This window comes from Hemicordylus capensis, chromosome 5, assembly GCF_027244095.1.
Source record: "Hemicordylus capensis ecotype Gifberg chromosome 5, rHemCap1.1.pri, whole genome shotgun sequence".
Lineage (NCBI taxonomy): Eukaryota > Metazoa > Chordata > Lepidosauria > Squamata > Cordylidae > Hemicordylus > Hemicordylus capensis.
Window position 1 is genome coordinate 174,607,765 of NC_069661.1, and position 15,408 is coordinate 174,623,172.

General features: G+C 41.2%; 1 protein-coding gene and 1 long non-coding RNA gene across 2 annotated transcripts in view; one reads left to right on the plus strand and one right to left on the minus strand.

The window, feature by feature from the left end:
* Nucleotides 1-5,794, plus strand: part of PPP1R3A (protein phosphatase 1 regulatory subunit 3A) — a 49,210-nt gene extending 43,416 nt beyond the window's left edge. Inside the window, exon 4 of the mRNA XM_053254345.1 lies at nucleotides 1,734-5,794. Coding sequence (XP_053110320.1) covers nucleotides 1,734-4,562 — 2,829 coding nt within the window. The 3' untranslated portion in view covers nucleotides 4,563-5,794. The remainder of the gene's footprint in view (nucleotides 1-1,733) is intronic.
* A 1,271-nt stretch (nucleotides 5,795-7,065) lies between these two features.
* LOC128326794 (uncharacterized) overlaps nucleotides 7,066-15,408 on the minus strand; it is a 34,464-nt gene continuing 26,121 nt past the window's right edge. Inside the window, exon 3 of the long non-coding RNA XR_008308276.1 lies at nucleotides 7,066-7,852. This is a non-coding gene — a long non-coding RNA (uncharacterized LOC128326794). The remainder of the gene's footprint in view (nucleotides 7,853-15,408) is intronic.

The window sequence follows — 15,408 nt, forward strand, 5'->3', positions numbered from 1 at the left end:
ATGTACTAGTACACATGGGCATTATAAATCAATATATTAATTTTATCCTAGATTCTGCCTATGGTGAACAATCAGTCTGTGTGCTTTTTATACAAAGCAGGCTCCCACAAGGAAAGAAAAGACAGCCATCAACACAGCAGACACACAACCATTGGTTTGGAGCTCATCTCAACTGTGTACAGTGGGAACTGCTTGTGAATGCATGAAAGCTAAAACACATAAGGGAACATGAGCACCCCACACCTGTTTTGGATAGGGAGAAGAACGAATTCTTTATTAAAAAAAGCACAAAGCCTTTCTAGCTCTAACTTTAGGAAAGTTCAAAGTTGTCACCTTGCATGGAAGCTTTCACTGCTTCGCAATCAGCATCTCCATATTATTATTATTTTTTAAGAAAAAGAGAGCAATAAAAACATTTGAAAAACCACAATATACTATTAGTATTCCTTGATACAATGAGTAGACTCAAATTTAACAGTTTGCTTTTAAAAAATCAAAGTGATCATCTGTACAATAAATGAGGAGTGTATGTGCGTGTCATTCAGATTTTAATTTACCGTATGTGCTGTGTAATGAATTAAACAATGGAGGTCTATAATAAATGGAAATGCAACCAAATCTCTGAAACCCATAGGCAATGGCTCACAAGACAGCTCGACAGTTGACAAGTAACATGAGCCTTATGTGAGAAGAAGGGGAAATCGTAAGATTTGCATATAATTATTGAGATCATGCAAATGTCAGTTATGAGGAGGGAGAGAGAGGGAAAAAACCCAGGCATCTCACTATTAAATCCTGACAGTTGGCATCACTGAAGAGCTCAGATACATTTGAGCGCCAGTTGGCAGAGGGTCATTAAAACAGAATTTGCAGAAACATTAGTTCCTTCACTTTTCTTTGAGTGACGTTTTACTATTAATAGTTTGCAGAGGCTTTGCAGAAAACATATTAATAAGAGACACTGTAATGGGGGTATCTGCAGGGAGTGTAAATGTAATAAGGGGTGCCCAAGAAGCTATCCTCTAATTGATTGGTATGGAACCATCAGTCGGAGTATTCGAAAGCAAGGAAAGAATGCCATGACAAGCAAATGCAGTTGAATAATATAATGTAATATTTGGGAGACAGGGGAGAAACTTCTTCGTTTCCGGTCTTTGCTTTGCTAACTCATTTTGCACATTAAGACTCTGAAGCATTCTGGTCTGAAGCCTGAAGAAGGGTCCTGAGAGGAATTAAGCAAAGATAATCCTTATAGTATTTGTCAATGTGCAAATGTGTCTTTATTTTACCGGACAATACTGTACATTGACAATACACAGTACACTTTGATGTACCGTATCAATGCACTCATTTTAAAATAAAACATATTTTGAATGGAATGTGCACTGTGAATGAATTAGCTTCCCTTGTAGAGAATATTCTCTTTAGGATTCATTTGTATAAAATGGACTTGCAGCTTACTGAGCTCATGAATAAAGAGGGATGAAGAAATGTGAAAAAGAGAGGAGTACTGAATGCTACTTTATTTGTGGCTTTTTACACAGCCCTCTAAAGCCCTTTAAAAATAAATAAATGCATGCAACATACATTTTGTAAATGGATCAGAACATGTTTTTCTAAAAGCTTTCTTCCTGAAAACAAAACTTACCTTAATCAAACTCTCCCTCATATATATGTATGTATGTGTACGTACACACATATATTCTGACCATTCTTTTTTATTGTTGTTTCAGCTAAGTCAGCACTTCACTAGAATCAAAGATTCTTCCAGGGATGAAAGGAGTTTATACACAACTGAACCAGTTAAATTCCCAAATGAGCCACAAGATCTGGGGGACAAGCTAGACTCTGGCTTGGTTAGGCAACCCCTGCCTATAAGCTCTTCATCAGAACACATTTTACAAGGGCAAGAATTGCGCAATACCCAAATATATTCCATAGGAAATAATTATAGCCAGTTACCCCATGACAAATTTACTGCCGTAGACTATAGTACACAGTCTTCAGAATGTTTTAGTACCAGTGAAACCCTTTTATCAAAGGAGTATTGGTCTGGAACAAAAGAAAATGAGACTGCTCACACTACAGATGCTATTTCAAGCAAACAAGGAATGAGTCATGCAGATGTTCCAAAAGATGAACCTGATAGTGCCATAGGAAGTAAAGCAATGGAAAGGTTATTCATCAGTGAGGGTGATTATGATCGCCACAAAGAAATTTGGGAAACAAGACCAGAAACAGTTCCCACAGAGCATGAAAAAGTAGTCCAGTTAAAAGAAAATGTGTTGGGAACACTGGATGAGCAATCCATGCAGGAAACCTCTCCCCAAACTCCTAAGTCAGTCTTGGAAAATATCATCAAAAATGAACCCAAAGGGGAGATGCTTGAAAGCCAACATCAAGTATATTTAAGAGGAGAGTTAAATGTCAATACTTTAGTGGGTCTCACAGAAGGCTCTTTAAGAAGTTCACATACCAATGATAACATTACAGAAGAAAAATATAAGTCAGAGGATAATGCTGATAATGGGGAAAAAATTAAATTGAGCATTTTAGAACAATTTCCAGAAGATGAACAAGCATGCTCTTTAGCAGCCAAGCCTACGAACAGGCATATAAAATATGCTAAAGAAATCCAAAGTGAACCATTGTTTTCCATGTCAGAAAAGGTCAGCGCAATAGATGAGTTAACCAGAGGGGAAGAAGTGGTGATTTCCAGTGCGCTAGACGAAGAAAAAAGTGAGGAGATGTATGAATCAACAGAGCCTCCATGGCTAAATGATAGAAGAAGCTCTAGCAAACAAAATAAAGATAAAGAAAGCACAAATTCAGCTGTAGGAGAATTGAGTCAAGATTCAAACAGACCAGAGAGTAGGTACTCGGAAGACATTCAGAAAACAAGTAAGTTTTGCATGAATTACCCAGATTTCGTAATGGCAGTTGATGAAGGAATCTCTACACATTCTCCGGCAATAAATCTAGAGAATGTGTTTGATACTAGAGGGAATTTAGAAAAAGGAGAGCACAGTATGAGCTATGATGACCCAGCAAACAGAAATATTTTGGAGATAAAGCCCTGCCAAAGTGAACCCAATAGAGTTATTACTGATGATCTGAGCAATAGGGTTGGGTGGGGGAATCAAAGTTGGAGCAGCTTAGAAAGTCAATTGGCAGAAAGAGGTAGTGGAGCCAATAAAGGAGTGCAGATGAAGGAGCGAACAGGTGGTGAAGCCATGTGGGGAATTAGAGATAATACAAGATGTTTGAATGTAACTCCCACAGATGAATTGTTTATCTGCCAAGACCCAGTGAGATATGAAGAGCCTTCTGTAGCCGAGCATGATAGGACAGGGGAAGCCGAGGCAGTTACAGCAGCTTATATAATTAAAACGACATCAGAAAGTACTCCAGAAAAAATGTCTGCTGGTGAAAAAGCAGTAATTGTTCAGCTACCTCAAGAGACTGCACTAAGTGACAGGCCCACAGAGGAAAAGGAAACAGTGTTTGATATACATGAAGGGAGAAATGATGGTTCACATTATCCTCTTTGTCAATGCAATACAGTGGGTGTATTATATGACATCAAATTTGAAAAGGAATCAGTTTCAGATATTTATAATGCACGCATACATGAAACAGTGCAAGGAGAAATGATGTCAGTATGCAATACAAGCGAAAAGCTTGCTGGAGCAGAACATAATACTGGAAATGATTCACCGTTAGGTGAAAAATTATGGACTTCTGCTGCAGAAGGAAAAACAGTTTCTAAGCAGGATTTATTTTCTGAAACGTCTCTGAAAGCTTCACCATATCCTCAGCAAGGTCTTTGCAATGAAGATAATGAAGTTGGAAGCATTTTGGGAACATTTTCCCATGCAGGTGCTAAACCTGAAAACAAAATGTCCACTTCTGATACAGATACTGTGACCAGCTATTATGAAAGTTCATCAGTGACATCTTCTGAAGAATCCATGGGAGCTCATACAGCTGAGGTACACAAAGTGTCCCATTCACACATGGACTCATCAGTCGAAATTGCATCTGAATCTGGATGTGACTCCAGCTCAACCAGTGAAATTGCTCATGTTATTCCAAATATTTCTTCAGAGACTGAACTCCGAGAACTTCCTCAGAGTTCAGCGGTGCTGCTTTCTAGTGAGAAAGCAGAAAGGAGTGTAGGCCAGTTTCCCCATCAACTAGAGCTCAAGCAGGTAAAGCTATTAGGGCCAACAATTTTAATTAGTGAACCCACTGAAGAAAAAGAAGAGACAAGCTCTGAATCTGAAAGTTTGATAACTGGAGAAACAATACCAGACTTAGATACTGAAGGACATGACAACCATGCACAAATTTCTGGCCAGCAAAGTGAAGCTCACAGTTTACCCGAGTGTCTAGTTTTGAAGCATATTGGTTATAAAATCCTTTATTTTCTCTTGTTTGTTGTGTTTTGTGTAACAATGTACCACTATGACTTAATTGTTTGCTTTGCACTCTACTTATTTTCATTGTATTGGCTATATTGTGAAGGCGGGAGAAGCAAGGAATCTATCAAAAAGGAATAGTGTAGAGATTCTCATTGTCTGCATAAAGTACTTAAAACTGAACATATCAATATATCCCAATGGACAGTAATGTCCACTCTTAGAACCAATGCAAAATCTTTCCCCACACCTTGAAACATTGCTTAAAAGGAATGTACATGAAGTTTGCTCCTTCATATCAGTAATTATTCTGCATAGGACCATTATGTTTGGATCATTAAATGCCTATATGAATATGAGTTCTGAAGCACATCAAGTTCAAATTAAATACAGCTGCTGCTCCTTATCAGGTTATGAAGATGTGAGGCTTCAGTCTCTTCAGATTTTATTGCATTCATTTGCTTTGTAGTAGAGCTTCAGTTTCTTTTGGAGAGATTTTCTTAAAAAGCTCTATATAGCAAGTAAATAAAGAAGGAATGGCATTATGACTAACTCAGTAATAGGGCATGTCCACATGGGAGTTTACTGTGTTGTCCATTTGGCGCATTAAACGAAAATGAAAGGACGAGAAATAGCAAAAGAAGGTACTGTGTTGCCTGGGAGTTTTGCACACCATTCCTCTTGGTGGATTCTGCCACCTGCGCTCATCCCACGATTTTCCTCTTCTGCCAGGTGAACAAATGGGAATTGGAACCAAAGTTAGTATTGTGTTTTCAATTATCTGATGCATTGAATTGGATGCCTCGTCCCTCTTCTAACTATGCCTTGTGGACATGCCCTTAATGTATTAATAATGACCATGGGCACAATCCATTGGGAAGCTGTCCTGGGCATGTGCTATTGAAATGAATGGGAACTGTACAAGACCACAAGGATTGTGCCCCATGTATTTAATAGTGGATTAGCATCATTAACTTGCACATTTTGGTAGAAGAACTCAGTTCATAGGTTAAATAGAGGCTTTTTTCATTATAATGAAGTAACATGAGTAATGTTGATGTCTGCACAGTGTCAACTCTAGAGTGATTATATTGTAACTTGGTATGTGTAAAAAAGGCTGAACAGAAAAATTGGGCACTTGTACATCACAGAGGAGATACAAGAGTGATATAGACTGAAGGATACACATTAGAGTCTGGTTGTCTTCAGATAATGTTTATATTTTTGTAAATGAAGACTGTACAACACAAGCAAAGAATTTCACATAATTTAGTGTTGTTCTAGTTGGACTTTCTGTATGATGTTTTGACCATGTTGCTTAAGAAAGGCAATCCCAACAAGCAAATAATAGTAATAAAGTTTGAATTGTTTGATCATGTGTGGAATATTTGGATCTAGCCCAGAAAGAATGGGTCCTAATAATCCTGCTCTGTTCTGCTTGGATGCTGCAGAATACCATAATGGCAGTGCAGATCTCCCTGTTCTGCATGGGTACCTTGTTACATGATTGAATGTGTGGAGTCTACACTGAGTTTGGCAATATTTGGCAAGAATCCTGAGAATCCTCGCTCTCATTTTAATATAAATTAAGTTTCTAGCTCATATGATTATTTGAAAACATGTTGGCAGCCATACCAGTTTGGAGGTCCCCATATATGTGCACATGGCTTTCTTGTGCATGCAGGTATCTCTTGATTCATTTAACTGGAAGGTCTCACTCTGCACATACAAAGAAATGCATTCACAGGTTTGGTTCTCCTATTGCATTACAAATTATGTCATTCTGGGAAGCAGGAGGTCTGGATATGCCTCAGGGGGCCATACACCCAGAACACATCATTGGTTTATGGTGCTTTTCTGTATTCTAATGGCTGGGTTGTGGAATTCCAGTGCCTGCATGCTAGATTGCTTCTCTTTAATGCCTAGGCACTTTGCAACTATAAACCCATTATTTCCTCTCTTGCCATTGTACTTCTCTATTTTGTGAAGTTTGTCTTATTCCCTAGTGCTCTAGAATGAAAATCTGATACAGGTTTTTCAGAGACATTAATTCACATGAAATGCCAGCAATAATACCACAAAGAAAACAAGATTAATCAAGGGAAATTGTATTTTTTTAAAATAGTTCCATTTCTCTTCTCCCTTGCCTCCTAGGAATGGTAACCATCAGAGCAAGATTTGGCTGAAAGATACAAAATGCTCAAGGCCAGCCAGAGTTTTTCCATAGTTGAGCAGGGATTTTAATCTGGGTTTCCCACAACCACATGCCACACTAAGGTGTGGGTATGGGGCCATAACAGTCTAAAGTTTTGCTGACTAAACACAGAAGACAGAAGTGATCAAAAAGAGAGATGGTGTGTGTGGTGTGTGTGTGTGTGTGTGTGTGTGTGTGTGTGTGTGAGAGAGAGAGAGAGAGAGAGAGAGAGAATGAACCACATTAAGCCTTACAGGGCTTTCAAAGGAAGAAAAGGGGGAAAGAGCATCCTTTTGACCCTGCACCTCCATATAGAAGGTCAAGCTGGCCTTTAGCCGAATGTATTCTTTTTTTCTATGTGTCTTGTAAACAGTTAAGAGCTACAGTAATCCTAAGAAACAGTTCTAAGAGATGCATGCAAGCAAATAAATCACGAAGTCAAAATCTGGCAAAATTATCCACTTCATCCATTTATTTGTTTGGAAAGAAAATATTTTCAGATGTTGGCTCAAAGTGAAATGCAATGATTTTTCACAACACCTTGTTCTCTGGGATCATGAGAATCCTGGAAGGCGTATTCATCTCCAGTACCTTCAGCTGCTACTTTACATTAACAAATTTGATGTTCTATAAAGATGTGGATCCATGAGCAAAAGAAAGCACTTACTGCTGAGGAGAGCCCTTTCTGGCTTGGAGAAAGTGATAGGCAAGTCTTGAATGATTGTTAAAGAGAGACTCCAGGGCGTTTTCCAGATTACATGCTGCAACGTACTCACAATGTATCCTCTAAATGCCCCTCTGTATTGCCTGTGTTTCCACATTGGGGATGCTACGTTGTCAGCAGGATGCCATTCATATTTCCCATGCCTTGATTCGAATTTTAATTATGCATTTTTGCCCTAAAACATTGTAAATGCTCTGCAGGAAAGTAGCTGTATTTTTCCATTGTAGGTAGCCTTGTCCACATTTTATGCATTGTAGTGTGTTGCAGTATGGACAGTTCTTTGCCCCACACGCATGCTTGCTTCCTCTGCTGCCTCGCTGTGGGGAGAGAAACAGGCAGGGAGAAATCTTGGCTTTCCCCTCCCTTCCTCCCCACAGATCCCAAACCCCACACATCCCTCCTCCTCTACTTGCTTCCAATAAAGCCAGGCTGAGTGTCTTCTGGGATGTTGGAGAGCTGGGACCTCTGCTTTGAAATCACCACCTGCACCCCCAGTATAGCTGTGGGCAGTTACTGGGGGGGGGGGAATGGAAAGAAGGAAGAGGTGTGGGGAGATCGGAGAAGTAGATCCTTTCATACCCTCAGCCACAAAGTTCTCCCCCCTCCACCTTTGTCCCTCCCACATGTCCCTCCCACACAATCTGAAAGAGCACATTTTAGGGAAAACAAACAAGGGATTATTTAAAGGCACAGCATTGTCTTTGTGGTTTGTAGCTTACATGCCGCATGCACTCCACAGAGATCTCCCCTTTACATTTGTTTGGTTCTTTACTCTTTAACAACACTCAATTCAAGGGACTCCGCCAGGAAGGGCATCAGTGCCAAGGCACCCTCTGCTGGCGCTTCTCTGTCCAGTGGGAAGTCTGCTTGGTTGCTAACCTGCCTCCTTACCTGCAGAGGAGTACGGAGACAGACCTTTGAGGATTTGGGTGTGTGTGTGTGAATGTCTCCCCCACTTCTGTACATGTTAACCAGGGGGATTAAACCCTGCCCTGGAGGGTCCAGCCTCAGTCCCTCTGAGCATTCATCATCCCCCCCACTTTTATTTTTCTGGGGTTAATATTTGTGCAAAACTGGAATGATGCAAGACAAAGTTAGATTTTTGTTTTGGAACGGTGCTTTCCCCTACTGGTGGATTAGTGCAAGGCAGCTGAGAAGTTACATAAATTTTTTATGTCAACTGCCCCGCGCCCCCCGCCCCGCAACTCCATTGGCCCAAATTGAGCAGGAGGCGGGGCAGATAAATGCATTTCATGGAGAATATGGACAGTCCTGCCTTGAAAACATGTTGCAATGAATGGAAAATATGAATGGCCCCCAGCCTACAACGAAGCATTGAATAATGCTTTACTCTCGGTTTTAAACTGTTGCACTATTCCATCACACTTTGCAATGCTTTACCCACTGCAAATCTCGTACTCTGGAAAATGTACATGAGAACCTCTGGCTGACTTGAGCAGCCTGACCCCTAACTTAGAAGAATCGATTTCCTTCTGGGAAGACATGTAGATTAAATACTATTACCATAATGGTTTGCAAGATGCTGCAGCAATTGTATGAATGTTAATTCAGTCTTGGTTATAAACATATTTTTAATAATAACCTGTGGACCAAAGTGGCCTCTGTCTGTATCCTCATGTGTGTGGAGCTGTGCACATCCATTTGCATGTGCAGTGCAGGTACTGGATGTGAATGGTATTTGCATAAATACTTTAGTATTTGTACAGCACTTTCCTAAGAGCTGAGATCACTTCATATAAATGATCAGTAATCTTTAGAGCAATCCAATAAGGAAGTCAGCATTATTATCCCATATCAAAGATGGGGGTCATGTGGGGGGTGAGGCTGATCAAATCTTGCATAAGGCTATGAAGTGAATTCATGGCTAAGGAGAGCTTTGAATGAAGGACCTCTGGCTCATAGCTCATGTGCTTAACCACTACACACAACCACTATGTTACACAGACTAAAATGCTAAAATGGGAAAGAAAAGTATGGATCCAGAATGGAAGTCATAAAATGGATGATGTGCTTGGATACCTTACTGTTTACCTAGTTATTTGACTTTTAGATTGTAAAATGTACAGGGACTCAAGGATAAGGCAAGCAGGAAGCTGAAATGATTTTTAAAATATCTGTTTTTGAATAATAGGGGAGAAAATTGAATGAAAGCTAGGAGAGGAAAAAACCCTATAAATAGAAAATGAAATGAGCCAAATGAACACCTATATGAACACTTCTAAACGCCAATTTGAAGCATGTTCAGTGCTTATTTCAATGGAGGATGCTGCAGCCCAAATACACAATGTGCCTGTTTTTCTGGCATGAATATTTATTTATTTATTTATTTATTTATTTATTTATTTGCTTGCTTGCTTGCTTGCTTGCTTGCTTGCTTGCTTTCTATACCGCCCTTCCAAAAATGGCTCAGGGCAGTTTACACAGAGAAATAACAAATAAACAAGATGGCTCCCTGTCCCCAAAGGGCTCACAATCTAAAAAGAAACACAAGATAGACACCAGCAACAGTCACCGGAAGTTCTGTGCTGGGGGTGGATAGGGCCAGTTACTCTCCCCCTGCTCAATAAAGAGAATCACCACGGTAAAAGGTGCCTCTTTGCCAAGTTAGCAGGGAGGGCCCCCAAATCCGCACTATGTGGGGTAAACAAACACCTGGTTTTGCTGTGTTGAATATGCAACTCTACTTGGTCTCTCAGCTGCTGCCATGGCCACCTGAAGCATGCTCTCTCTCTCCTTCTCCCCTCCCCTCGTCCCCACCCCATCTCCTGCCTCTGCTGCTCTTGCTCTCTGTCTCCTCAGTAAGCCAGGGGGCTATTGCCTGCTGGGATTGCACAGGGTGCGCACATGTGATGCAGCCCACACTCCCGCTGGATTAGTGCACCAACCTACTGATCCTGGCACAAAACCATTTAGAAAGGCTCCTATTTAGAAAGGCTGAACAATCTGCCACAGAAGAAAATATTAGGTTCCTTATATTGCGTATATTACATTTCTGTACAAAACATAGAATTCTGCTTCATAGTCTTCTGACAGTAAAAGAAATACAAACTCAAGATATTTTAGATACCTGTATTTATTCCTTCCAGAATAAATACAACCTTTCATTGCCTTCCTTTATTTCAGCACCCATTTTGTGGCAAATGTGGAATTATTTTTATATGTAGAAGCACTTTTCAAATGAATATGTATAAGCGCATTCCAAACTAAGGATGGCACTTGATTCATCTCTATGAAGTGAGATCTAGTCCATGAAAACTTCTATCACAGTGAAACTCTTAAAGGTCATTCACACACCCTTTACGTGGGGCAGGGAGGGAGGGTGGGTGGAGGGGAAGTGGGCTCGAACCTACTTTCCTCCCAGGTTATCTTCATTACTTTACTGGCAGCATTACTGACACAAATGGGCAGTGATGCCAGAAGATGTTCAGAGATCTGGACACCAGGAAAATGCAGCCTGCCCTCCAGATATCTCTTAATGCACCATGCGAGGAGTGTGGTTTGAGTCCCCCTCAGCTTGGTGCTCTTGCTCTGAGTGTGCATGGGCTGCCTGCAGCCCATGCACACACATGACCGGGGACCCAGGGGGAAAGGGCACACTCTGAAATGGCACACTTTCTGCCTGGGGGGAAATCTCGGGCTACCCGGTGGGGCAGCTCCAGGCTTGGCCATGATCCTGGCACTTAATGTGAACAGCCCTACCCGAGTAGTGCTGCACAAACCTGCATAGGGCTGATCATGTGAATGGCCTCTTAGTCTTTAATGTGCCTCAAGACAGCTCATTGTTTTTGCTCTAACTGTCAAACACAGCTATCTATCTCTCTGCAAATGTAGCTGGATACATATTCATTTTCTGCCTTTTCCGCCCCCCCCCCCCCCTTATGGAGCTCAAGGCAGAATATATGGGTTCCTGGGCAGTATCCCATCCAGGCACTAACCAGAGCTAGACCTGCTTAGCTTCAGCAAAGTGGCTATATACTTGGCTTTCAGACCATGCCCTGGGACTTTCATACACACACACACACACACACGATGGTATGTGAGTGAGCCTTGGAAATCTACATCTCCTGTCACCCTGTACAGAGTGATTTTTGTGCGCATACAAATATGAGCTGCTCACAGTCCATTGCCTTTTCAAATGTGTGTTTTTTCTGAATGTTGAAATCACTGGACTCCCTTAAAAAGTGGTATATACAGTGTAAAAAAGGAAGAAAGAAACAATATTAAACACAGAGGGCCTCACCGGACATAGAAGGACTGCTGACAGAAAAAGGAGTAGCTCCCTTTTCCTACAGGGAGCAGTTAGTAGCTGCCCTGAGCGACTAGCATGTGAGTCTGTGCTAAAAGCCAAATGTAGGGAAGGCCGCTGCTTTCTCCCCTTCATGTGATAGCTCATAACTCCTTTGCCATTTTGGTCCTGCAGCTCTGACCTTTGCTCAAATCACATGTCAAAATGCACTGTACACCCCAAGAGCAGCGGTGCGCTGTTCTTCTAATTTGGTAATGTGTAAGTTGTCGTGAGAAAGAAGTGCTTAGACAAAATGGTTCATTAGTTCAGAATTGTCAAACATCATAAGGCTTAAAGTGCAAGAAATTCAACACTAGCAAAGGCTGTCATGACCTTTGAGTCTAGCTGATGTGGTCAAATGTCCACCTGCAGCTGTATGTCAAGTCTTAGTGCAGGCATCTGGGTTGCAGAGTCACACACAAACACATACACAATCGACTTCTGTAAGAGGCTGGTGTATGACTGATACAGCACATGCTTGTAAGGTAACTTCATGTGCAGTTGGATGCTTTCACTGCCCTGTGTGTTGAACTATATTACTTATCTCTTCCCTATGTTTGAATTTTGTCAGCCACAGTACAACCACTTTGCATTACACATTATGATGTGTAGTGGAATATCTAAACACAGTAGATATTCTTTTTGGTGAAATATCTAAACACAGTAGTCCAAACATGCTAAGAAACGACAAAACTAATTTCTGATCTCTAAGACTGCGCAACAGGACTCTAACAATCTAAATGCAATGTTCAGACTGTGAGAACATTGAATTAGGCAGGTTCCTCTCATTTGGAGACACACTAAAGCCTGAACCAGAGCGGTTTTAAGAAATGTCCTTAATGCATACTATCTGGACTGCCTTTGAGGGGACAGGTAAGCCTGTATAGCAGAGGTAGGCAACCTGAGCCACTCCAGTTGTTATTGAACTACAACTTCCATAATCCCCAGCCATAATTTGCTGTGGTTGGGGATGATGGGAGTTGTAGTTCAATAACAGCTGGTGTGCCCAGGTTGCCTACCAATAGTGGCTGGTGCAGACGAGCTGGGGGTGGCGGCTGCCTCTCTCTCAAACACTGTTCACCCCATTCCCAGCCTCCTATATTGGTTATTCACCAGGAGCCTTCCCAGGCAGCAGGCTTTAAAGTAAAGTAGAGTTGTGCCGTTGAGTTGATGTCGACTCCTGGCAACCACAGAGCGATTTTTCTTTGGTAGACTACAGAAGGGGTTTGCCATTACCATCTCCCACACAATATGAGATGATGCCTTTCAACATCTTCCTATATCATTGCTGCCTGATATAGGTGTTTCCCATACCAGTGGGGATTTGAACCAGCAACCTCGCTCCCTAGGCAAGTTACTCCCCCACTGCACCTTTACTACAGGTTTACTGAGAGGCTTTATTGCAAGTTTGAAGTTGCCTCCCAAAACCGATGCAAAAAGTGGATTTTTTAAATCCTCCATATAAATCGGGCTACACTCTTAACGTTCAATTAAAAAACCAAATTGTTCATGAAGTACTCCCCGATAGCTCGCGGGGACATATTGGCATTTGGCCAATATGTGAACACACACCTCCATTACAGAGGAGATGTGAACTAAAAGCCAGGTGCAAAAAACTTCCTTGTTGCCTCCAAAGCAAACTGGTAAAGTTCTCTACTCTCGAGGGAACATCAGCAGTTTGCTTTGAAGGCAGTCAAAACAATGACTAGTCCAGGTGGCTGGCGACAGGGCAAGCAACATAGGAGAGAAAGAGGCAGCCAGGGTCGAGAGAGAAGGGAGATCAAGGGATACGACTGTCGCTTGTTTTCCGCCCCCCTAGTTCATCAGTACCGCTGCTACTGTTGCTTACCACTGCTGTATAGGCTTGAGAGCTTTGCTATATTTTTACCTTTTAGTTGAATTTTAAATGAAATGCAGTATAATTAAACATGTACAGGGCAATTTATGTGATTTCAAACATTAAAAATGTCTCTAGCATGCTTCAAATTAAAAAAAAACCCCACACAAAACACATGAGCTATATCTTTCATGAATATTAATTTCAAAGTAGTAAATGTAAGCTCTTGAGTTACAAAGAGCTAAAGCTAAAATAAATGTGGAGGGAAAGTTCTCAAGCAAATCTCATAGCTCAAATTTATATGCAAAAGTTCAGATTTACATTCTCTGAATTAAATCCAACCCCTTCCCCCATTATAACAAATTATTGATACTGCTGAATTCAGAAATTTAGTATGTGGTGGGGAGCCTTTTCTCATGACATATCCAGGCTGAGTGAACTTTCATAAAAGAAACATCTACATCTGAATGACTGCATGCAGTCTACATATGTACAGCTGTGCTTTATCCCTGTGACAGGGAACCCCACTTTTCTTGCTGCATGGCCATAGACTTCATGTAGGCATTCAGCTTATATGTAAGGCATGGCTTGCCACCATTATTCTGTTCATTTCTCCACATGTGTTCACTTGTCTTGGATATATTGTGAGAACAGGGCTAATAAAACTATTAAACTGTATTTAAGTGAAATTGGAGTCTGGTTTGTGGCAGACTGTGGAGAAAGGCATGAAATGGGACCGGTGGAGGAATGGGATAGGAAGCTGCCATTGGATTGTTTAAAGAGACAGGTAAGATTTCCAGGTTGGTAAACTTATTCTGAAGCTAGAAACCTGTTTTCTGGAGGACAGGTTAGCTGAGAAGAACAAATAAAGCTGCTTCCCATTTTCCTCACAAGTTATTAACAAAGCCATTGCATGCTTTTATTGCCTCCCTATATATGAATACGAATATTTATATACTGCTTTTCAACAAAAATTCCCAAAGTGGTTTACTTAGATATGAATTTTTTTAAAAATAGCTCTCTGTCCCCAAAGGGATTACAATCTAAAAAAGAAACATAAGATAGACACCAGAACATAAGAACAGCCCTGCTGGATCAGGCCCAATGCCCATCTAATCCAGATCCTGTTTCACACAATGGCCCACCAGGTGCCTCTGGGAAGCCCACAGACAAGAGCTGAGGGCATGCCCTCTCTTCTGCTGTTACTTCCCTGCAAGTGGTATTCAGAAGCATCCTGCCTCTGAGGCTTGAGGTGGCCTATAACCCTCAGACTAGGAGCCACTGATAGATCTCTTCTCCATGAATTCATCCAAGCCCTTCTTAAAGCCATCTAAGTTGTTGGCTGTCACCACATCTTGTGAAAGAGAATTCCACAAGTGGATTATGCATTGTGTGAAAAAGCACTTCTGTTTGTTGGTCCTGAATCTCTTGGCAATCTGTTTCATAGGATGACCCCTGGTTCTAGTGTTATGTGAAAGGGAGAAAAAAAATTCTATCAACTTTCTCCACACCATGCATGATTTTATAGACCTCTGTCATGTTTGCCCTTAATCGTCTTTTTTCTACACTAAAAAGTCCCAGGTGTTGTAGCCTTGCCTCATGAGGAAGGTGCTCAAGGCCCCTGATAATCTTGATTGCCTTCTTCTGCATCTTTCCCAGTTCTAAAATGTCCTTCTTAAGGTATGGTGACAAGAACTGTATGCAGTACTCCAAGTGTGGCCACACCATAGTTTTGTATAAGGGCATTTTAATATTAGCAGTTTTATTTTCAATCCTCTTCCTAATGATCCCTAGCATGGAATTGGCCTTTTTCACAGCGGCCGCACATTGAGTTGATACTTTCAATGACCTGTCCACCACAACCCCAAGATCCCTCTCCTAGTTAGTCACTGAAAGCTCAGACTCCATCAGCTTATATGTGAAGTT